The following is a 24238-nucleotide window of genomic DNA, read 5'->3' on the forward strand; positions in this document are numbered from 1 at the left end:
TTGTGCTGGTCCCCAGCCCTGCCCCAAGGGGTTCACCCCATGAACTCGAATTCCGGCTGCAGAGGCAAAGCTCTGCCCTTGCCAGGGCAGGGCACAGCTGTGATGGCAGCATTGGCACAGCAATTCTGGGCAGGAATTACTCACCAGGGCTCCCTTCCTGCCCTCTCTCATTTTGGGGACCATTTTGGGGTGTATTTAAAAGCTGGCAGCATCATTAAGATGAAATGTTGAGTCAGCCTCCAGTGGCCAGGAGCGTTCTTTTGGTTTGAGACGTGGACAGAGCTGTACTTAAAAATAATAAAAATCTGTTTCATTACCTGTGCAGTTCCTTAGCTCCCTTCCTCAGGGCCTGGCTGGGAATAGTTTCAGGGATTAGCATTATAAGTGGGAGCAGGGAAGCAGATCCAGAGGCTGGAGCTGTGCCACCTCACATATTATTATGGTCTGTGGTGGCCAAGTGGTGAAGGCCATTGGGTGCAATTTCCGTAGCTGCTCATTGCGCAAAAACTGGGCGTTCTTTTGGGTTTTTTTGTTTTTGTTTTTTTTTTCTTTGCTTTTGTCTTCCAAATCCACAATATTCTGCACTTGACAGGTGTGAATGGAGAACTGACTCCTGCTCAGTGGCCTTGGCTCAGTGAAAAGCAGTTTGGAGAGGGGAAGTCTGAGCCTGGTGCTTGTAGGGCTTTCAGTTGCCTCAAAGCCAGAATTAAACCCATCCTTCCAACCTCCCCATCCTTTTAAAATGGGGATTCCAAACACACAGAGGGTTCATCCCACCAGGACATGGGGTGCTGGAGCATTTCCGAGTCACCTTTCCTTTGGCCATGGTGCACAGAGATGCTGCACATCCTCTGTGGGAGCTGCAGGAATCCTCTGGAGCTGTGAAAAATCCCTCTGGATCTGCATCCCAACCTCCAGCAGGAGCCTGGATTTGGAGGGGCAGGGTCAGAGATGGCATCAGGAGAGGCTCAGCTGCTCTGGCTGCATCCCCCACTTGCTGTTGGAGAAGTGTCTGTGGCTTTTTGGGCTGCAAAATCCCAGTCCTGTGAAGCCCAATGCAAACAACCTCTGCAGCTGGGGTAGGGTTTCACATTTGTGAGAGAAAAAGCATTTTTTTTCCCCTACTCTAGCAGGAAAACTGCACAGAGCTGAGCTGATCCAGTTTCTTGCTGGTGCTGTTTTGTTAGCCTACTTAGCAATTTTATCATCAGGGCTGGGTTTTCTTAGCCTGCACCCAGGCAGATCAAAAATCGTGAGAAGAACTGGAGCCACTTTTACTGCATTCAGATGAAAAAAAAAATAAAAAAGAAAGAAAAACCCAGCAGAAGTTGCAGATGAGATGCCAAAGATAAGGCAGCAATAGGAAATCAGTGCAGGAGTCAACACTTGAGTGTGTCTGCAAGAAGAGGCCTTTAATGAAGGCTGAATCAGCACGGACTTGGGAGCTGCTTTTGAAGGAGAATCATTTTTCTAAACAAAAATATGTAATTGCACTCAATGAAAAATGCTTATCAATGCCAAATGGCCCCAGAGCATGGTGTGTGTGGCTGCTGTGCGCACATCCCAGGCCTGGTGGTGGTTTTTGTGCCTGCCCTGGGGGCTGATCCCTCACTGCCTCACTCCTGGCTGCTCACAGGGATTATTCCACACTCAAGCAACAAGTTACAAAAATTACAGCTTCACTCTGTGGTATCATTCCTCTCATGAATGTTTATTGCTTCTGCAGTAGTTCAAGGTCAGATATAGAAAATGACTCAAAAGTCTTTTGTTGTTCTGAGAGCTCTGAAGTGATGGAAGGCCCAATCCAGCAAACACAAACCTTCCCAGAGAGCCAAAAGGGAAGGGAGAAAGAATATTTTATAAAGGCAAACCCAGCATTGATTCCTGACTTTTTGAAGTAGGTTTGGATTAGATATTAAAAGAAAATTACTTCCTGTGAGGGTGGTGAGGCACAAGGACCTGTAGATGTGATGGTTGCCTTGGCATATTCCATAGACACTAAGAAACTTAAATTTTAACTCTGTTCCCGATTTTATACCTTATTTTATCCAAGAAATCCTTGTCTCAGCCTGGTTCTCCTGGTAGGTTGTTAAGGGATTGTGGTTTTCATCTCTAGGAATTAAAAACGGAAAGCACAGGGTGCCCAGAGAGGCTGTGGCTGCCTGGAAGTGTCCGAGACACCCCTGGAAGTGTCCAAGACCAGGCTGGACAGGGTTTCGAGCAATTTGGGACAGTGGAAGGTATGAGATGAACTTTAAGGCCTCTTCCCATTCCATGACTGGGTGATTTTTCCCTGGATTTGCTCTGTTCTGTCTGCTCTCACATCTTTGGTGTGCAGCTCCTCAGGCAGAGCCCACTGCAGTCACTGCCTTAGTCCCTGCAGGTGGGAGGGGAGCAGTCCCTGCCACATCCCTGCCACAATTCCTGCCAAAATCAGGGCACACAAGCTCAGAAGGTGTTTTTGGCAGCAGCTCTGCCCTCAGGGTTGGTTTGTGCAGCACCAGGCACAGCCCTGGGCACAGCTCCTGCTTTCAGGGCACCTCTCCAGCACTGGAGTCACAGCCACACTTCCCAGCTTGGATTTCAGCACTGCCCCTTTTTCCTAGGGCTGCTTTCATTGTCTGCAATTAGGGTCTCCAGTGCTGCAAAAAGTGTGAAGGAATAAAAGCCAGTGTGGCTTTGTGAGGGCTGGGATTGATTTCTGCTCTCAAGCAGCTGACGCTGTGACCTTTTGGAAAGGAGCTGTCGGCCTGTGGGGTTTGTGCATGTGGCTGCCCAGGGTCAAAGCACAAATATGGGATATTTAGGAAAGGAGCACCTGTCAGAGCTGAGAGCAGCTCAAGGAAGAGACAAGGACTTTACATGCTGTCATTAAAATGCCAAAACCCCAAAAGTCGATTTGTTCGATCACTTGCCCAAAAGGCCTGGAGCAGAAGTCACAGCCCTGAGGGTGCAGGGCTCACCCCAAACCCTGCAGAAGGAGGTGCAGAACAGCTCTGACCATCATTTCCTCACAGTTTTGGCAGCAGCAGCAGGACAGGGAAGCTGCTGCAGCTGAATCTGAGCGGCTCTGAGGTTTGGGATGGGGAGATGAGGATAAAGCCTGCACTCAGTCCCAGGTTTGCTTCTCTGAAGAGAAAGATGCTGCTGGTTAATGCACAAGTTCCCTCCCAAGCAGACCTTGGTACTTAACTGTGTTAATTAAATGCTTTCAAAAACCACAAGATTGACCTTCACTGCTTGCCCACAGATTTTTCTCTCATTTAACAAGCAGAGGGCTGTCAGAGTAGCCTATTAAAGGAGAAGAAAGGCAAGGCTCTAATACTGTTGGGTTTTGACCTGTGCCAAAGTGTTTTTCTGCTTTTCAACTCCTAAGAGATGGAAACCACAATCCCTTAACAACCTACCAGGAGAAACCAGGCTGAGACAAGGCTGAAATAAGGCACAAAATAGGGAACAGAGTTAAAATCTAAGTTTTTTAGGTTTTATTCCATATCTATGGAATATGTCAAGACAGCCATCATATCTACAGGTCCTTGTGCAGCAAGTGAGCTCTGCTCTGTGACATGGAATTGTCCTTTGGGAGAGACCTTCTAGAAAAAAAATAAAGTCAAATAACAGAGGCTCTGACTTCCTTACCTTTGTCAAGGACACCAGCAATTTGCTCATTGCTAATAAAACTCTGGAACATATCTACAGAAAGCTTTGGATCCCTGCCAAGCAATCAGTTTTATAAATGAAGCAAAAGAGCAGATTGTGCATTGCAGGGAAGGACATCCCACATCCCAAAGCAGCCCCCGACTGGAGGGAGAGCCCAAAATAGCCCCTGGCAGCTGGGGAGGGTGACACAGATGCTGCATTCAGAGATGGTGAGAAACAAGTTGATTTCTGGAGGCAACAAATGAGAAAATCCTTCACTGAAAGGGTGATTGGGCGCTGGGATCACCTGCCAGGGAGGTGGTGGGGTCACTGTCATGTCACATGTCACTCAGTGCTGTGGTTTAGCTGGTGAGGAGGTGTTGGGTCATGGGTTGGGCTTGATGAGCTCAAAGGTCTTTCCCAGTGGTTCTGTGGAATGAGAGCGGGCTGAATTCCCATTGTTTGGCAGAGAGGAGGAGCCCAGGGCTTGCAGCCCTGCATGTCCCTGTGGGGTGACAGCAGGGCAATGTGCCCTGGCAGTGTCCCTTTGCTCAGAGCCACCTGAGCAGGGCAGCACCTCAGGCTCCCTCAGCTCCATTCATGTCACCAGGCCGTTTACTGAGACAAGAATAGGAAATGCTTAAGGTGCCTTTAATGGGTTGGTGAAAGGATTTTGGGAAGCTTTGAGGTCACTTGGTGCATGTTTTTATTTTTGTCTGCATGTGTAAAAGGTTGATGTAAAATGCTGTCCAGGATACAATGTGAAGTTCACTTCAGGAGAGACAAATAAGCCTCTGGCCAAGGCAAGTTTAGCTTGAAATGCAAGAGAACACTATGACAAAAAATATATCTTAGAAGTGGGGTTTTAATTCTTCAGCAGGATCTAAAATTCTAGAAAATAAATATGTCTTCTACACAGACATTTAAAATCAAGTAAATTCAGAAGAGACTTACAAGAAGCCATTCCTTTTTTTTTCCCCTTTAGAGCCAGCCATGCCTTTCCTTTTTTTTTTCTTTTCCTTAAGAGCCAGCCATGCCTTTTTTTTTTCTTTCCTTTCTTTTTTTTTCTTTCCTTTCCTTTCTTTTTTTTTCCTTCCCCTCAAAAACATTTGGTGCTTCCCCCGCAAGAAATCAGGAGCTTTCTGTCTGATAAGGGGCTGGAACAGCTTCCTGCAGTAGGAGAGAATTTCTCCTCTGGCTCTTCCTGCACAGAGGCAGAACAATGCCAGCACTTCCAGCCTCTCTGTACCTCGGATAATCTCATTTAGGCTCCATCCTGTGCGAGCATCTCCTGCCAAGGGGGGCTGCTTTTCCAGCTGTTTGCTTTAAAAAGGTTTTTTAAAAAGGGTTTTTTTAAAAAGGCATTGCCACAGCAGAAAGGCAGGAGGTTCACTCAGCGCTGATGCAGAGCAGGGCCTTGTTTGGAGCAGTAGGGGCTGAAGAATTTTTTTCTTTTCTCTTAATGAAGAGGCTAAATAGGATTTTTTTTCATCCTGAAAGTGGGATTTTTTAAATAGGATTTTTAATTTTTTAAAATTTAATTTTAATTTAATTTTTAATTTAATTTTAATTTTTTAATTTTTAATTTTTTTTTTAATTTTAATTGATTTTTTTTTTTTTAATAGGATTTTTTCACTTCATCCTGAAAGTGCACATGGTAAACTCAGAACATCTGAGTCCTTTTGCATGGGACTGAATGTGCTTGGTTGGAGCAGTAGGGGCTGAAGAATTTTTTTATTTTGCCTTAATGGAAAGGCTAAATAGGATTTTTTTTTAAATCGTGAAAGTGGGATTTTTTAAATAGGATTTCTAAAACTTTTTATTTAATTTTAATTTTTAATTTAATTTTAATTTTTAAATTTAATTTTAAATTTTTTTAAATTAAAATTTTTAATTTTTTTTTTAATAGGATTTTTTCACTTCATCCTGAAAGTGCACGTGGTAAACTCAGAACATCTGAGTCCTTCTGCATGGGACTGAATGTGCTTGGTTGGGGTCGAGCACACCCGTAAAGGAATTTACAAGCTTGGGATGTATTTTGTCCTGGTTGCTAAGTGGGATGGACATTATGGGTCTGTGTTGATGATTTCTTTTATCCTGCTTCTCTTGGTTCCTTTTTTCCCCTTTTTCTGCTTTCCTTTTTCCCCAGTTCTGCTCATCTGCCCATGGGAAGCATCTCCTTTTTGGGAGTGTGTAAGTGAAGCTCCAACCTCAAACCTCTCATGGGGAGTTCTGTGGAGGCTTTGGCAGGAGGGCTCCTAAAAGGAGATTTGCATTTTCAGCTTCTGCTTTAGAGATGTGACCTGATGGGCTTTGATCCATGTGCACGTATGAAGAGAGAGAAAAAAAATCTGCCCACTTGTGTCACTTTATTGGAAGGACAAGAGTTGCTGTCACAAGTCTGTCACAGTGCTGTCATGGATTTCTTCAGTGTGATTTCCAAATTGAGATAAAACTGCATGATAAACCTGGGGGAAAGCTTTTGTTCTTTATAAATGCCTTGTATTCTTTCTAGGCCAGACAAGCAAATGTGCCTTCCTCAGCCTGGAGGAGGATGAGGAGAGATCTCAGCAATTCCAGCCTCTGCCCTGGGGGCAGCTCCCACCTCTGCTCTCTGGGACAGGGACAGGGAGAGGGGACAGGGACAGGGACAGGGACAGGGATAGGGAGAGGGGCAGGGACAGGGACAGGGACAGGGACAGGGACAGGGGCAGGGACAGGGACAGGGACAGGGACAGGGACAGGGACAATGACAGGGATAGGGAGAGGGGCAGGGATAGGGAGAGGGACAGGGACAATGACAGGGGACAGGGAGCAGGGACAGGGACAGGGACAGGGATAGGGGACAGGGGACAGGGACGGGGACAGGGGACAGGGACAGGGGCAGGGACAGGCAGTGCTGGGGCTGTGGCAGGGCATTGGGATGGATTTTAGGAACAGGTTCTTCCCCCACGGAATGGGCACAGCCCGAGGCTGCCAGAGCTCCAGGAGAGTTTGGACACCACTCCCAGGGATGGCCAGGGTGGATTTTGGGGTGTCAGTGCAGGACCAGCAGCTGGACTGGATAATCCTGATGGGTCCCTTGCAGCTCGGGTTGTTTTTAGGATTTGAGGGCATTTGAGATGATGTGCTGGGAGGAGTGGAAGGCAGGTTTGGGCCAAGCCAAGCAGCAGGGTGGAAAAGCAGTGAAGGAGGTGGCTGGCAGGTCGTGCTCTGACCTCTGCCTTAAGCATGTCTGAACTTGAAAAAGCTTCCCTGGGAGCTGCATCCACCTTGCCCTGCTCAGCCTGGAGCTCCTGGAGCTCCCTCCTGTGCCAGAGCTGCTGCTGGTGGTGGTGCTGGAGCAGCTCCAGTGCTTGGCTCTGTGTGCCCCTGGGCTCCTGAGCAGCCCTGGGCAGGGCAGGCAGTGCCATAAATGGGGGCAGTGCCATAAACAGGAGGGCAGTGCCATAAATGGGGGCAGTGCCATAAACAGGAGGGCAGTGCCATAAACAGGAGGGCAGTGCCATAAATGGGGGCAGTGCCATAAACAGGAGGGCAGTGCCATAAATGAGGGCAGTGCCATAAATGGGGGCAGTGCCATAAATGGGGGCAGTGCCATAAACAGGAGGGCAGTGCCATAAACAGGAGGGCAGTGCCATAAATGGGGGCAGTGCCATAAACAGGAGGGCAGTGCCATAAACAGGAGGGCAGTGCCATAAATGGGGGCAGTGCCATAAATGGGGGCAGTGCCATAAACAGGAGGGCAGTGCCATAAACAGGAGGGCAGTGCCATAAATGGGGGCAGTGCCATAAATGGGGGCAGTGCCATAAATGGGGGCAGTGCCATAAACAGGAGGGCAGTGCCATAAATGAGGGCAGTGCCATAAACAGGAGGGCAGTGCCATAAATGGGGGCAGTGCCATAAACAGGAGGGCAGTGCCATAAACAGGAGGGCAGTGCCATAAATGGGGGCAGTGCCATAAATGGGGGCAGTGCCATAAACAGGAGGGCAGTGCCATAAATGAGGGCAGTGCCATAAACAGGAGGGCAGTGCTGGCCAGGAGCTGGGGCAGTGCCCGGAGCTGGTGGTGGGACACAGAGGAGTCACAGCTTTGGTTTCCTGCAGTTCCCCTGGCTTCCCCCAGCAATGGTGTTTTTAAATGCCCCACAGAGGGGTCTCAGCTTTGGTTTTCTGGGTTTTCTGCATTTCCCCTGGCTTCACCCCAGCAATGGTGCTCCTGGGTGTTTTAAAGTGCCCACAGAGGGGTGACAGGTTTGGTTTCTTGAATTTCCCATGGTTCCTCCCATCATTGGTGCTCCTGGGTGTTTTAAAGTGCCCACAGAGGGGTCACAGCTTTGGTTTCCTGCATTTCCCATGGCTTCCCCCAGCACTGGTGCTCCTGGATGGTTTTAAGTGCCCCACAGAGGGGTCACAGCTTTGGTTTTCTGGGATTTCTGCGGTTCCACACGTTTCCCCCAGCAATGGTGTTTCTGGGTGTTTTAAAGTTTATTCTGGAGGCATCTCCAGCAGAGGGAGCAGGAGTTGGTTCCTCCCCTCTGCACTGGTCAGAATTATAAATTTGCTTTAAAAAAGGTTAAAATTGCTTACTGAAAAGTAAGCAAGAGCTTACTTGCTTATTTTTATATCTCAGTTATTAAAGATGGATCTTTAATAACTGAGACATAAAAATAAGCAAGTAAGCTCTTGCATCATTACAGAATAGCAAGAGAGCTGTGTGATGGTGTGGCACAAAGGCAGGATAATCAAAGCTTTGACCTTCACATGTTGAAGTTTAATCACAATATTTGGCTGAAGCTTTGCCAGAGTTCCCAATGACAGAATGCCAGGGGACAGATCCTTTCCTGCCATGCCAGAGCTGTTGTGGTGTTCCTCTCATGAAGGAAAAATCTGGGCAGAGCTGGCACCTCATTTCTGACCTGCACATGGATTAACACAGCCCTCCTGCTCACCAGGGCCTTCTGCAGAAGGTGAAGATGCTCAATAAATAAATGACTTGTGGCACACTTCTCTGTTTCCATGAGTATTCCCATTTGGCTCTCAAAATTATTGATATTTAATAACTCATTGGAAATGCACTCTTATCGGGGGGACAGACAGACTCTGGTAACCAAAATGTGAAGATAAACAAGAAGAAATGGCATCCCCTGGTTTCAGTACTGTCACCAGTGACCCAGCAGCCTGCAGCCCTTTTGCAGGGTGTGTTAAGAGGAAAATGGGCAGAGTAAAAGAGATTAGCCCCAGTCAGGAAATTACCTCCAAAATTCAATTACTGACATACAGAGCTTGCTGAAAGGCAGGCAAACAGCTCCTGATATTTGCAGAGTTTGGTGACATTTCTGTCCATGTCTGCACCACAGGAGCCACAGATTGAGTCTGCTGGAGTCCTTATTGCAGAGCTGCCTGTTCCAGCTTTTTCTTCTGCTGCTGTTCAGAGCTTCTCCCGTTTTCTTCTGCTGCTGTTCAGAGCTTCTCCTGCTGGAGGCCGGGCGGAGGCAGGCACCAAGCCCCGTCCTTGTGATTTTACCTGGCAGCAGAGCTGCAGAGCTTTGTCTGGGCAGTGTGGGTGCCTCAGCAGGGACACAAATAACCCTGGCACTGCTCAGGGCTGCCCCAGTTCAGCGGGTGCACCTTGACTCTCCCTGCACAGCCCTGCTATTTTGGTTTGGAGCCTCTCCTGGCCTGGGTTTATTGCAGCTTGTGGGGCTGAGTCAGAGCAGGGAGTGCAGCCCTGTGAGTGCAGCCCTGAGATGGAGAGAGCCCGGGGCAAGGAGTGGAGCTGGGGCACATCTGGATGTTAGGGACACAGCTGGGTGCTGGGACATGAATGAGTGCTGGGAGAGGCTGGATTCAGGAGCAGGGAGGTCATTCTTCCCGTGCTCTTGGCACCGGTGTGGGCACAGCTCGAGAGCTGTGTCCAGTTTAGGAAGGATGTTGAGGTGCTCGAGCACATCCAGAGGAGGCACCAAGGCTGGTGAGGGGCTGGGAACACAAACCCTGTGAGGAACCCATGAGGGAGCTGGGGTTGTTTAGCCTGGAGGAGACTCGGAGGTGACCTTATTGCTCTCTACACCTTTCTGAAGGAGCCACTGTGGAGATGCCACATGAGGGGGACACGTGGGGATGTGGCATTTTGTGCTGCAAAACCCACAGAAGTGGCTGCCTGAGGAATGTACCCCCTGTGTGTTCTCTGTGAGGGCTGGATTTCCATTTCAGCTGGAGTGGATTTTCCTGCACCACCACCTTCCTCCCTGTCACCTGCAGCTCCATCCCAGAGGTGTTTAAATCCAAAATTCAGTGCCTGTTCCACAAATTTCAGAGGGTTTTTACCCATTTGGAGCCCGTGGGAGGAAGGTGGTGGTGCAGGACCCGCTGTGGAGGTGCCACATAGGGGGGACACGTGGGGATGTGGCATTTTGTGCTGCAAAACCCACAGAAGTGGCTGCCTGAGGAATGTGCCCCCTTTGTGTTCTCTGTGAGGGCTGGATTTCCATTTCAGCTGGAGTGGAGCCATGAGGAGTTCTGGTACAGCCCCAGCAGCCGGGCTTCTCCTCAGCCCCACTCACTGAGCAGAGACTTTGTTATCTCTGTGTATTTTCATTTTTCGGCTCGCAGGGAGCCCCGGGCTGTGCTCATGGCCCTTGTTTAGTCTGGAGTGGGCAGTGTCCGACCCTGGGCACACCAGGAATGCTCCTCTGGGATGTCCCCACGTGTGGGGGAACAATTTAATTCCTTGGGGGACAGACCTGGGCAGGATTAAAGGCTTCAAACCTTGAGCACTGGGCAGTAGGGATGAGCTGGGGCAGGTACAGGACATCCCCACCCTCAGACTGTGCCAGGGTGGTCTGTGTACAGCCATAGGAATTCACAAATATAAATAATGAACCCCTGAGATGATTTGTAATACTTGCTAAAAATACTTTTTCACTTCTTTGGTCATTTTGTCAAAATATTTTTAAATACAAGGTTGCTACACCTACAGCAGCTGTTGTAACAGCCATAGGAATTCACAAATATAAGCAATGAACCTGTGAGATGGTTTGCAATACTTGTTAAAATTTTTTTTTTCACTTTTTGGTCATTTTTGGTAATTTTGCCAAAATATTTTTAAATACAAGGTTGCTACACCTGCAGCAGCAGTTGCTCCATGTGACCCTGCTTTGCCCTGGGTGCTGTGTTGGGATATCTCAGTGTTTGTGTCCAGGGGGTTAATGAGTGAATTTCTCAGAGATTTGGGTATTTCCAGGTGTCCTGCAAGGTTTAAAGTTCTCTTTGGCAGCACCAAACCCACCATTGTTGCTGAAATGTGGGCTGAAGCAGAGCTGTGATAAAATAAACCCTTTGCACTTGCACACCGAGGCTTTGTGTGAGGAATTTCCTCCTGCTCAGCATCTGCAGGGTGGCTGGGACACAAAATAAATATTCTTAATTCCTGGGTTTTGCCAGAACCATCTGGGTTGGGAGTTTTGCACCCAAGCCATGGCCATGGGTCCTGTCCCTGTGCAAAGTGGCACTTGAGGGTCAGGCCAGGCTTGGGAGCTGCCAAAATTCACTTTTCTTCCATGGAAACCCACCAAACATTCCCAGTTTGCCCTCATTTTTGAGATGGGAGTTTGCTCACACAGACACTACAGCTGATAGGGGAAAACCAGATCATTGAGCTTTCAAAACCTTCCAAGAAATCACACAAAAAATCCTTAAGAGAGACAGGAATTGTAAATGAGCCACTTTTATCTCCTAAAAATGGGAGAAAGAGGCATTTCCTGCCTGTGAAATTTTACCAGCATGTTATGTGCCTAAGAGTGTTGTTTGAAAGGAAATGTTGCTACATGGCTATTGAAAACATTTTTAATAATAAATTGTGGTGAAGACAGAACTAGTTAACATCCTTTGAAGGAAATAGGAGCTTTTTGTGGCAAGGAACCATTTATTTTGGATTATATAATAAAAGGTTTTTGACTGCAGTGAAAAGTCTGGAGACTGGGATTTTCCTTCAGAAGTCAAAGTTTATTTTCTGTTACAGCCCATGTGGGCAGCAAATTCCTCTGTCTTCCCTTTGAATTATCAAGGGTGGAAAAGCTCTCCAAGCTCATTGAATCCAAGCATTTACCCCAGAATCAGGGAATTATGAAGGGTGGAAAAGGTCTCCAAGGTCATTGAAACCACACAAGAACCCCAAAATCAGGGAATCATCGAGGGTGGAAAAGCTCTCCAAGCTCATTAAATTAACCCCCAAACCAGGGAATTATCAAGGATGGAAAAGCTCTCCAAGCTCATTAAATTAACCCCAAAATCAGGGAATTATCAAGGATGGAAAAGCTCTCCAAGCTCATTGAATCCAAACAAGAACCCCAAAATCAGGGAATTAGGAAGGGTGGAAAAGCTCTCCAAGCTCATTAAATTAGCCCCAAAATCAGGGAATCATTGAGGATGGAAAAGCTCTCCAAGCTCATTAAATTAACCCCAAAATCAGGGAATCATTGAGGATGGAAAAGCTCTCCAAGCACATTAAATCCCAACATTAACCCAGCACTTCCAAGGCCACCACTAAACCACGTCCCCAGGTGCCACCTCTGCTCAGGGATGGTGATGCCACCACTGCCCTGGCCACCCTTTTGGAGAAGAAATTCCTCCCAGTTTCTAATCTGAACCTCTCCAGGCACAATTTGAGGCTTTTCTTCTCATCCTGAGATGGAACTTGCAGGAAAGAATTTTCAGGAAACTGGCTTTGTAAAGGTGGCGCCTTCTTCAGCACCAGTTCAGTATTCACTGTGAGTTTTTGGGTTTTTTTTTTTTGCTAAAACCAAGTAGATTTAAGCTTCTGCTTAATGTCACAGGTACCCTGGAAGTTTTGTTTATCAAATCTGGATTCTGGAGGTGTCTCTCAGCATCACTCCAAACCAGGCTTGCTTTTTCTGCCTCAATTATTCTTCAGACTTGGCTTTTGAGTCAAGTGCTTGTGGATGTTCTCCATGTGCCAAATTGCAGGGAGAGCTCTCAAATGAGCTTTACTCAAAGGCTCGGAGACAGCAAAGCTCCAGGGGTTGTTTGCACAGAAAATTCACATTTTTTGGGTGCTGGGGAGCAGATGCACCGTCCCATCTGCTGAGCCACCAGCAGAACCTTCTGCAGAAGGAACCACATTTAGACCTGGGGCTGTGTGTGGTGGATCACTGGGGCTTTCCTTATTGCAGATGCCCAAGAATTGCAGCAAAATCCCTCTGCCCGGCTGGGATGTGCCCCAGGCTGGAGCCCTGTGCTGTTATTTCAGTGTTTGAAGCACCTGTGTGGATCCCTGGTGCCTGCCATGGGTGGATTTTGTCTTCCAGTCCCTGGCTCTGTTATTGAATCTGCTTTTCCCAGATTTGCAATCTCCAAAAGCTCAGTTTCTGTGTCAGATGGGGCTGAGAGGGGCCACAGGCAGCGCAGATAAACACACACGGCGGTTTTGTCCAGGAAACAAAGCTAAAAATAGTCATGATTCACAAAAACAGAGTGGAAAATACTGGTTTGCTGCTGCATGGAACAGGTACCATCCCATTTTGTGGGTTATTGAGCTGCCCCCACCTTTGGAGCTCCTGTGCAGATGATTTTAGTGCTCCCCAAGCTGAGTGTGCTCTGGCAAACTGGGAGATTTTATTTTGACAGAGAGACGCTTGCTTGGCAGTTCCTATTGAACAGAACTGATCTTGAGACTTCCAAATATTCTTTTCCTTTTAATAAAAAGCCTTTTAAGTGTGTTTGTGTTGGGGGAGAAAGCAGTGGTGTGAGCTGGGTGTTGAATTGTGAATGAAGGGGGATCCTGGCTCCTGCTGGGGTGGTTCTGCTGCTTGTTTTGGGTTTAAAGGCTGAAGGTGAGGGACCAGCAAAGCTCCAGGGGTTGTTTACACAGAAAATTCATGGTTTTTTGGGTGCTGAGGAGCAGATGCACCATCCCATCTGCCGAGCCACCAGCAGAACCTTCTGCAGAAGGAGCCACATTGAGACTTCAGATCTTCAGACTTCCAAATATTCTTTTCCTTTTTTTTAAAAAAAGCCTTTTAAGTGTGTTTGTGCTGGGGGAAAAAGTCAGTGGTGTGAGCTGGGTGTTGAATTGTGAATGAAGGGGGATCCTGGCTCCTGCTGGGATGGTTCTGCTGCTTGTTTTGGGTTTAAAGCAGTGCCATGCTCAGGATTGCTGGGGCTTCCTGCAAACCACTCACACACCTTGGCCCCAGAGGCTTGGAGGGATGAGTGCTTTGCATGTTGGAACAAAAGGAGCTCAGAAATTTGGCCTGATGCAGTTAAAAGCCATGAAATCGCCTGATTTCAGCCCAGGATTCATTAAATAACCATAAAGTCAGCACAGCCTCACCATCCACACACCTCTGGCTGCTGCAGGTGCAAATCCTGCCCATGGCAATTCCCATTTCCCATCCCTCCTCTTGGTGCCATCATGAAATCCATGTCTTGTTCAAGCTACTGTTGTTGCTTTCCTTTTTCTTGAAAAGAAAACCCCAAGGAATGTTCAATCCTGCCTTGGCAGCGGCGAGGCACGGACAGATTGTGCTTCAAAAAAATGGCAAAGTTTCAAAATATTGTGTTCTGTGAAGACGAGACAAGGAAAATAAACTCCCCAAAATGCAGATTTTATTTCCCTAGGAGGAAAGGCTTTTAGTGTTTATTTGGGTTTGGCTTTTTGCTCCCTGGTTCTGCTGACACCACTCGTGAACCAAGATAAGATTCAACAGTGCACAACCTGTTCTGGGTCCAGTTCAAATCAAAATTTCCAGTGGGTTCATCTTCACCCTCCCACAGCAGCCTGGGGACAGCACATGGGGTGGTGCAAGCAAAGCCTTGAGGGATAAAATGGAAAAAAGGGAATAACAGAGCAAATTTGTGCCTGTTTCTTGTTGGATTTCGGTCGTGCCAGAGTGAATCCTTGGGGTTTGCCAGGAGGAGCTGTTGAGTGTTCACAGGGACAGTTCAGCCCTAAAAGGAGCAGTTAGCTCTTCTATAGGCAATTTGGTGGATTTTGTGTCTCTTTTCCACATGCAAAATCAGTTTGAAGATGTTTTTCCTGTGCCTGTCTCGTTTCCTTGCGGATGCAGGGAGGTGGCAGCTTGGAAATGCCAGAGGAGCAGGGATTTTGTTTTCCTGCACTGCCAGACCTGTGTTTTTGAGATTGCTTTTTTAGGATGAGGTGCCAGCATCCAGAACAGCTCTCCCATTGAACATCCCACAGATCTGAGGTGCCCCTGGCACAGCTTGGGCAGGAGAGGGAAACAGGAGCAGCCAGCACCAGAGAACTCTAGAAATCAACGTGGCTCCCCGAAATTCCAGCACAACCCAAGAAGGGCAAAAAATCCCAAATTTTCCACCCAAAGAGTCCCATTCCAAAGAGTCCCATTCATCCTGAATGGAAAACTCAACAGAATAAAAATTTGCTGGTTTTTGGAATTGTTTTTGCTTCCTTGCACACCAGCTTTTACTCTTTGGGAAAGCTCAGAGCTGTTCTTTGTGCTCTCCATGACCTTGCTGCTTTTATTTTGCTTTTCCCGTGTGAGTTGGGAGTTTTCTCTGGGAGCAGAGAATTGGGGGTTTTTTCCACATTTTTTTTCCTTCTGTGCATTCACAGCTCTGTTGATTTCTAATCAGTGTGTGTGCACAGGGGTTTCCAATAAATGCTGTTTCCATAAGGTGTCAGCTGGGTTCTTGCAGCCTGCCCATCCTGGAGTGACTTTGTCAAATTTTGTCCATCTTTTGGAGCAGATGAAGAAAGAAAAATACTAAAAAACCACCAAAACCCCACTAAAATTGGGAAAAAAAACCTCCACCAAAACTCCAAACCCAAACAAAAAAAAAAAAATCTTTGAAAAAACCCAAGCAAAATCAAAACAAAAAATCCCCAACAACAACAACAACAGCAACAAAACAACCCAAAAACTAAAACTCTAAAAAATATGCTAATCCAAATTGATTAATTGATTCCTACAGGTCATTTTCTATCCTGGGTGCTGCCCTTTGATCCCCTCTGGCACTGGGATGCACAGGCATCTATTGATGTGTCAAAAGGAAAAACAAATTCAGACATGTATAAGTGAGGCTTGAGAGAGAGGGTTGGGAACAGAGTAAAAATCCTGCTTAAAAAAAAAAGATAGAAATTGTTAGATTAAAAATGCTGAATAACTCAATAAATTGTTCCTTTTTTGGGGGGAGGATGGACCAGGTTATAGGTGAAGTTTGAGAGAGAGGGTTGGGAACAGAGAGTGAAAATCCTGCTTTAAAAAAAAGAGTAATTCATAGAAATTGTTAGATTGAAAATGCTGAATACCTCAATTAGATGCTTGTGCTTTTTTTGGGGGGAATGGACCAAATTAGAGGTGAAGTGTATGGGTGGACCAAATTATAGGTGAAGTTTGAGAGAGTTGGGAACAGAGACTAAAACTCCTGTAGTAAAAAATAGAACTCCTGTAGTAATTAATAGAAAATGTCAGATTAATAACGCTGAATACCTCAGTTAGATTCTTGTGCCTTTTTTGGGGGGGATGGACCAAAGTATAGGTGAAGTTTGAGAGAGAGAGTTGGGAAACGAGAGTAAAGCTCCTGTATTAAAAAACAGAGTAATTAATAGAAAATGTCAGATTAAAAATGCTGAAGGCCTCAATTAGATGCTTGTGCCTTTTGGGGGGATTTTATTAGCCAGGCAAGCAGGCAGATGTTTCCCTTGGGGTTTGGTGCCATGGGTGATGTGTCCAGGTTGTTTTCTCCCAGGGGCTGGATCTGTGCAGTCATAAAAAGCTTCTTGTGTTTCTCAGCTCAGCAAAGCTTGGCTGGTCAGTGTGAATAGAAGCAAATGGCTTTGAAGCCTCCAAACTCGAATTCTGCTTTATTTTTGCTGGGTTTGCATAACTGTAGTGATCAGGAGATGAAAGGTGCAGTTAAACAGAATCACAATCTGCACTTTCAGGTGCAGTTTTCAGGAGATGTTCCATCCTTCCAGGGTTTGAAGTTCTGTATCTGGAATGGTTTTAAAATCTGAGAAGTGTTTGAAGGATTCCTATGTGGGCAGGAGCAGAAATACCTTTCCCTTTGCATGTTCTCCTGGCCTGCCTTTGCCAGAGCTCTTGCCTGGTTTCTGGGGCATGTTGGCAGGCAGAGCTCACAGGTTTTAATGAAACCCTGCTGAACAAAGGCACTTTATGTTTGAACTCTGTGCCCTGAGTCTGCCCCACCAGCCTGGCCGGGCATTTCTCTTAAATGAGCTCAGCAAATACAGACAAGCTGTGTTTCGCAAATTAACCCCAAACAAATCGCACCGAACAACAACAACCACCAGAAAGTGCCTTTCTTTAACTCTGCCTCTTTCTTGTTTTGCAGGCAAGAAGAGAAACCCTGGGCTGAAAATTCCTAAAGAAGCATTTGAGCAACCACAGACGAGCTCCACGTAAGTCTGCAAGCACTGGGGCAGAATGAAAAGCAAACCACAAAGCCCGGCTGCCCTCCAGCACTTGGATGGAGCTTGGAGCACCCTGGGACAGTGGAAGTTGTCCCTACCCACGGCAGGGAGTGGAATTAAGTGATATTTAAGGTCCCTTCCAACCCAAACCGTTCTGGTGTTGTCTGATAATTTCTCAGCCCTTGCATTTCCCAGATCTCAGCCGCATTATTCAGTCTCTTGTGCTGCTGGATGAGGCAGTAAAAGATAAAAAGATAAAGAGCAGAAGAAAATGTTAAAAAAAGAAAAAAGTTAAAAACCAGAATGGGCCCCCAGTTTTTACTGGTGTGGCACTTTGGCAGCAGTTTGAGCAGCAGGCGTTTGGTCGAGGCATGAAACTCCTAAACCCTTGCAGTGGGAATCCCTCTGGTTTTAGGGCCCTTGGTGCATCCCCAGCCTGCTTGACGTGTGTGGTTTGGGTGTTTTCAGCCGGTCAGCCTGTGCTGTGGGACTGAGGTGAGGGGTTCCAGCACCTTTGGATGCTCCTGTCCACGCAATGCACTTTTCCTAAAGCTGGCAGGGATTTGGTGCTTGCCTTGATTTCACAGCGAATCCCTGTGGGAGCCTGCAGGGCCAGGCTGGGGGTGAGAAATGCCAGCTCCGTTTACTTTTTTTCCTTTTTTTGGGGTGACTTTGTGAATCTGTTGATCCTGCAGAGCCAGGGAAGGTGTGAGGGGATGGTTTGGGGGCTGGATTTAGTCACTGAGGGAAAATTGATTTTTGTAGGGAATATTTCAAATATTTTCCATTTTATTTTTGTGCAGGCCGCCCAGAGATCTGGACTCCAAAGCCTGCATCTCTATTGGTGAGGAGGTAAGAGTGAGACCTCTGGCACCAGAGACCATCCTGGGCTGGCTGCTTGTGGGATTGCTTCACTTCAACCCCCTTGAAAGGGCAGAAATTGACATTATAATTTATATATTTTAACATATATTTATATTTAAAAATATAAAATATTTTTATGTATATATAATTTATATATAAACATATTATTTATAAATATATATATTTATAAATATATGAATATATATTTAAATGTATTATATATATTATTTCTATATAATTAACATAATTTATATATTTTAACATATAATCTATATATAAATATTTATATTTTTATTTGTCCCCCAGAACTTTGAGGTGAAGGCCGATGACCTGGAGCCCATCTCGGAGCTGGGCCGGGGCGCGTACGGCGTGGTGGAGAAGATGCGGCACATGCCCAGCGGGCAGATCATGGCAGTGAAGGTACCAGAGCTGGGGGATCTGACCCTCTGGGGGCTGGGGTGATGGGGGAGATGAAACAGGAAAGCCTTAGCAATATGATCGCCTGGCAGAAGATTTTGAGAATATAGGAACTATAAGTGAGATTGAAATGAAAGCAAGCTTTGAGATCCCTCAGTTACTGAACAACTGGAAAGCAATGGTGTGGCCAGCTGAAGGTGATCCCCTTTTGATGGAACAACACCCTCTGCTTGCAGACAGGCCCAAGGGTCAGAGCAGACCCTACAGCTTGGCAGAAGGGGCCCAAAGAGGAGTTTTTAGGGTTTAAAATGTAACACAGTGTGGTAATGTAATGATTCTTATAGGCTGTATGTAAATGCTGTAGGATTTGTATCTTGTACTAGATTGGTTAGTGAGAATTAAAATATTCAGCACAGAAGAAGATTTATTTTATTATAACAGGAACCTCACTCTCTTACCCTCTCATCCTGTCTCTCTCATCCTCTCTCCCCCTGTCTTCTCTCTTTACTGCTCTGAGCTGTGGCTGGCAGCTCCCAGCAGGGCCCTGCACTTGGCCCATTGCAATAAACTCCAAGTTCCACAACCAGAAGAAGATTTATTGTATTGTAACGGGAACCTCGCTCTCTCATCCTCTTTACCACTCTCTTTACCTCTCTCTCCCTCTCTCTTTACTGCTCTGAGCTGTGCTGGCAGCTCCCTGCAGGACCCTTTGCAATAAACCCCAAGTTCCATGACCTGGCTGCAGAGATCTCTCATCTCCATCCATCCCCACCATCCTAGATATGGAAAAAAATAAAAATAGCTACAAAGGTGAATAAGGAATTCAGAATGCAGCACTGTAGGTTTGTGTGTCATAACATGATTGGCTAAGAAAGCTCACACTGCAGCATGAGTCCATAAGACAAAATATTGAAGGATTGGGTCAATATTGTATTTGCAGGGACCCTCGTGGCAGGAAGGAATGATGAATCTGACTTTATGTTCTCAGAAGGATAATTTATTATTTTATTATACTCTATTATATTAAAGAATAGTATACTAAACTATACTAAAGAATACAGAAAGGATACCTACAGAAGGCGAAAAAGATAATAATGAAGACTTGTGACTCTTTCCAGAGTCCTGATACAGCTTGGCCCTGATTGGCCAAAGAGTCAAAATAATTCACACCAAAAACCCCTGAAACAATCACGTGTGGGTAAACAATCTCCAAACACATTCCAAAGGAGCAAAACATGGGAGAAGCAAATGAGATTGAAAAGAATTGTTCTCCTTTTTCTCTGGGGCTTCTCAGCTTCCCAGGAGAAGAATCCTGGGCGAAGGGATTTTTCAGAAAATGTGAACGTGACAGGTCAAAACCATAAACATCCTTGTGAACACCCCGTGGGTGCTGGGCTGGGGACGTGCCTGTGACAAAGGGGTGACAGAGGGGTGGCACGAGGGGTGCTGGGGGGCTCCAGGTGTGCCCAAGGCCCTGGGGCAGCCCCTGAGCCGCCGTGTCCTGCAGAGGATCCGAGCCACGGTGAACAGCCAGGAGCAGAAGAGGCTGCTGATGGACCTGGACATCTCCATGAGGACAGTGGATTGTCCCTTCACTGTCACCTTCTACGGGGCACTCTTCAGAGAGGTGAGGCTTCCTGGGGCTCAGTTCCCATTCCTGTACTTCTGCAGGTGCCAGGGGTTTAATCTGCACCTGGACGTGGAGGTTTTAGTCCTGTCACTCACTGTGCCTGTGGGACAGCCTGGTCCCATCGTGTTAAAATTGCCCTGGCTTGGTTTCATCCACGTGGAAAGCTCTGAAAAGGAGGATTTATGGAAGAGCTTGAAGCACAGCTCTGCAGAGCTGAACTTTCCCTGGCTGGGCATTGGGAGCCTCAGTTCCTGATAATTCTCTGGGCTCCTAAATCACCGTGGTTCTGCTTTGGGAAGGGGATGCCCTAAATGGTAGGGAATGTGCACAGCACTGAATTCCAGAGCAGGGGAAAAGAAAGTCCAGGACAGCTTTGAATGGGTTTAAAAAAAAAAAAACAAAAAAAGGGAAGGGGAAAGGGGGAAGGGAAGGGGAAGGGAATTTCAAGGCAAGGAAATTTCAAGGAAATTTCAAGGGAAGGAAAGGAAATTCCAAGGAAAGGAAAGGAAATTTCAAGGGAATTTCAAGGAAAGGAAAGGAAATTTCAAGGAAAGGAAATTTCAAGGAAAGGAAATTTCAAGGAAAGGAAATTTCAAGGAAAGGAAAGGAAATTTCAAGGAAAGGAAAGGAAATTTCAAGGAAATTTCAAGGAAAGGGAAATTTCAAGGAAAGGAAAGGGAAAGGAAAGGGAAGGGAAAGATGTTTTGTTGAAATCTCTGGGTGTCTGCTTGCTTCGCTCTCCAGGGAGATGTGTGGATTTGCATGGAGCTGATGGATACCTCACTGGACAAATTCTACAAACACGTCATTGACAAAGGCCTGACGATCCCCGAGGACATCCTGGGGAAAATCGCCGTCTCTGTGAGTGGCAGCAGAGGGAGGAGGGCAGGGAAAGGGTTTCTCTTCTCAGCCAGGCCCTCCCTGGCTCTGTGGGCACCAGGAGGAGGCTGGTCCATGTGCCAGCCCATGTGGCCATTCCCATGCCTGGTCTGATGTTATTTATAAGCATAAATGTGCCCATCCATGCACATCATGGAGAGCTGGACCAGTGGGAGTTTGGGGAAGCTCTTGCAGCTCCTTTATGGATTATAATCCATGAATGTGCCCACCCACACACATGGTGGAGGTTTATAATCCATAAATGTGCCCATCCATGCACATGATGGAGAACTGTGCCAGCGTGAGGTTTGGGGAGGCTCCTGCAGCTCCTTTATGGTTTATAATCCATAAATGTGCCCATCCACACAAATAATGGAGAGCTGGACCAGTGTGAGGTTTGGGGAGGCTCCTGAAGCTCCTGTATGGTTCATAAGCCATAAATGTGCCCAGTGTGAGGTGTGGGGAGGCTCCTGCAGCTCCTTTATGGATTTTAAGCCATAAATGTGCCCATCCACACACATGATGGAGAGCTGGCACAGTGTGAGGTTTGGGGAGGCTCCTGCAGCTCCTTTATGGTTTATAATCCATGAATGTGCCCACCCACACACATGATGGAGGTTTATAAGCCATAAATGTACTCATCCACACACATGATGGAGAGCTGGCCCAGTCTGAGGTTTGGGGAAGCTCCTGAAGCTCCTGGATGGTTTATAAGCCATAAATGTGCCCAGTATGAGGTGTGGGGAGGGTCCTGCAGCTCTGAATGTGCCCATCCACACATGATGGAGAGCTGGACCAGTGTGAGGTTTGGGGAAGCTCCTGCAGCTCCTTTCCCTTCTCATCAGGGTCCTGGGGCCCCCAGGAAGATCCCTGGGTACCCCCCGAACCCTCAGGCTGCTGGCAGGATGCAGGACTCATGGGGAATTTGGTTTTCCTGCCCTCCTGGCAGGTCTGGGGGTGAAGCCAGGTGTCATTTCCTCCTCCTCGTGGTGCTGCCGGCTGTGACTGACTCTGGGTTTGTTGTTGCAGATTGTAAAAGCACTAGAACATCTCCACAGCAAGCTCTCTGTGATCCACCGAGGTGAGTGCCAGGCACACCCTGCCCTGCTCCCAGCCTGGGCTCCCAAAACACCCCAGACAGAGTGAGCTTTTGACAGCAGAAATGCTCCCCAGCATCTCCTGACTTCAGCAAAACCCAGGCAGAGGAATGGCTGCTGTTTGCTCCTTAAAATCTGCCTGCTGCTCCTGAAGAGGAGGAGGAGGAAGAGCTGTTTCCCTAAACCCTAAACCCATGGTGTGCTTCATCACCTGGGTGAAATTCAGCCTTTTTCCCCGACTTTGGGGCAGGCTGTGCCCAGGTTTGTCCCCCAGCTCCATGGCTCTGTGCTCATGTGCAGTGGGAGGGGATGTTGGAGCCCTGGTGGATGATGAGAATTTCAGATTTTCTGTGCTGCCAGGCACTGACCCCCAAGAGAAAACTGCACTGACCTGAGGCCCTGGAGAAGCTTCCAAAATTAAATTATAGCACTGGGATTGTGGGTGTGGAGTTTGAATAGAATTTCCATCACAGGGTGGAAAATTAAGAGTTTAAGCTTTTAGAATATAGTAATATATATAAAGGAAGATGGAGGTTTTGGGGTGGAGGCTGCTCCTTCTTCTTCTCCTCCTTCTTCTCCTCCTCCTCCTTCTTCTCCTTCTTCTCCTTCTTCTCCTTCTTCTTCTCCTTCTTCTCCTTCTTCTCCTTCTTCTTCTTCTTCTTCTTCTTCTCCTTCTTCTTCTTCTTCTTCTTCTTCTTCTTCTTCTTCTTCTTCTCCTTCTCCTTCTCCTTCTCCTTCTCCTTCTCCTTCTCCTTCTCCTTCTCCTCCTTCTCCTTCTCCTTCTCCTTCTCCTCCTCCTCCACGGGTTTGGGTGGTTTTGTGTAATTGGATAAAAAGGTCCCCATTGCAGGCCAGCGGTGGTTGGTTATTGGGTTAAAAGTAAAAATAATTGAGGTGTCATTTCTTAATTGGACAGTTTATCCTTAAAAAGCCTTGTAGAGAGAGATGGGGCTCCGTTTTTAGTTTTTTAGAGTGAAGTGCTGTAGAACTCAGGGTTTGTGAGACTGTGACATAGATAAGAACTGATAAACGTCTGATAAACAAGAAATACCCTCTAGGACATTTAATCTCAACCTTGGGATTAAAAGAAGCAAAGAATCTTCAGAGGGTGTTTGATTTCCAATAGAAACTTAGAGTTTAAGCTTTTAGAATACAGCAATATATATAAAGTTTTATATATATAGAGTGTGTAAGTTTTATATATAAAACTCCACAAGGGATCTCCCTTCCAGCCTCATCCTCCCATCCTCACCCCTTGCCTGAGCTTCCCTGAGTGCAGCAGAGCAGTCTGACACCTAAACCAGCCTCAAACCAAATCACAAATCCCCTCCTTACACTCTTCTAGAGGGTTTCAAAGCTGCCTTGAACACACTCAGAACCAAACCTGCAGTTGCTGTTTGACACCTTTATTTTTAAGGGTAATCTTCAGTTTGTCCTGAGGAGGAAGGAGTGTGTGAGTGCCTGGGCAGCAGCAGGGTTCAGCTGGAGCAGGCAGTGGCACTGGCTCTGTTCCTCCTGTGGCTGGGGCAGAGTTTCTGCCCTGTGCCTCTTGGCTGCTCTGTGTTCCTTGTGCCTTGGCCCAGCACGCCCAGGTGACGGTGACTGTGCTCTGTGTTCCTTCTTGCAGATGTAAAGCCCTCTAACGTGTTGATCAATACGCAGGGGCAGGTGAAAATGTGCGACTTTGGCATCAGCGGGTACCTGGTTGACTCTGTGGCTAAAACCATGGATGCAGGATGCAAACCCTACATGGCTGTAAGTGCAGCAGGAGCCTGGGGGGAAGGAGCAGCAGCTCCTGCCCTGGGGATTCCTTTGGGGAGCCTGTTGTGTTTTCAGAGACCCTCATGGCAGGGAGGAATGGTGGATCTGACTCCATGTGCACAGCTCATGGGCTGTGTGGGCTACTAAGGGGGCTGCTGGCACCCTGAGAGACCCTCCCTGGGCACGGGCAGGGCACTGAGGGCATCCCCTGCTCACCTGGGCATGGGCAGGGCACTGGGGACACCCCTGCTGCTCCTCACCCCCCTTTGTGTCTGTTGGCAGCCGGAGAGAATCAACCCCGAGCTGAACCAGAAGGGATACAGCGTCAAATCTGACATCTGGAGCCTGGGCATCACCATGGTACGGCCACCTGGGGGTCACCTGGGGCTGCCATCACCATGGCAGGGTCACCTGGGGGTCACCAGGGTCACTTGGGGGTCACCAGGGTCACCTGGGGATCACCGTGGCAGGGTCACCTGGGGATAACCATGGTGGTATCACCTGAGGGCTGC

General features: G+C 47.3%; 1 protein-coding gene across 2 annotated transcripts in view; it reads left to right on the forward strand.

Annotated features, from left to right (window-relative positions):
- MAP2K6 (mitogen-activated protein kinase kinase 6) overlaps positions 1-24238 on the forward strand; it is a 53195-nt gene that overhangs the window by 5220 nt on the left and 23737 nt on the right. For both annotated transcript variants that reach the window (XM_058817121.1, XM_058817120.1), the window contains exons 2-9: positions 17000-17066; positions 17882-17930; positions 18249-18362; positions 19867-19986; positions 20734-20850; positions 21898-21949; positions 23593-23720; positions 24009-24086. In XM_058817121.1, coding sequence (XP_058673104.1) covers positions 17000-17066; positions 17882-17930; positions 18249-18362; positions 19867-19986; positions 20734-20850; positions 21898-21949; positions 23593-23720; positions 24009-24086 — 725 coding nt within the window. The remainder of the gene's footprint in view (positions 1-16999; positions 17067-17881; positions 17931-18248; positions 18363-19866; positions 19987-20733; positions 20851-21897; positions 21950-23592; positions 23721-24008; positions 24087-24238) is intronic.

The sequence above is a fragment of the Ammospiza caudacuta genome, chromosome 19, assembly GCF_027887145.1.
Source record: "Ammospiza caudacuta isolate bAmmCau1 chromosome 19, bAmmCau1.pri, whole genome shotgun sequence".
NCBI lineage: Eukaryota > Metazoa > Chordata > Aves > Passeriformes > Passerellidae > Ammospiza > Ammospiza caudacuta.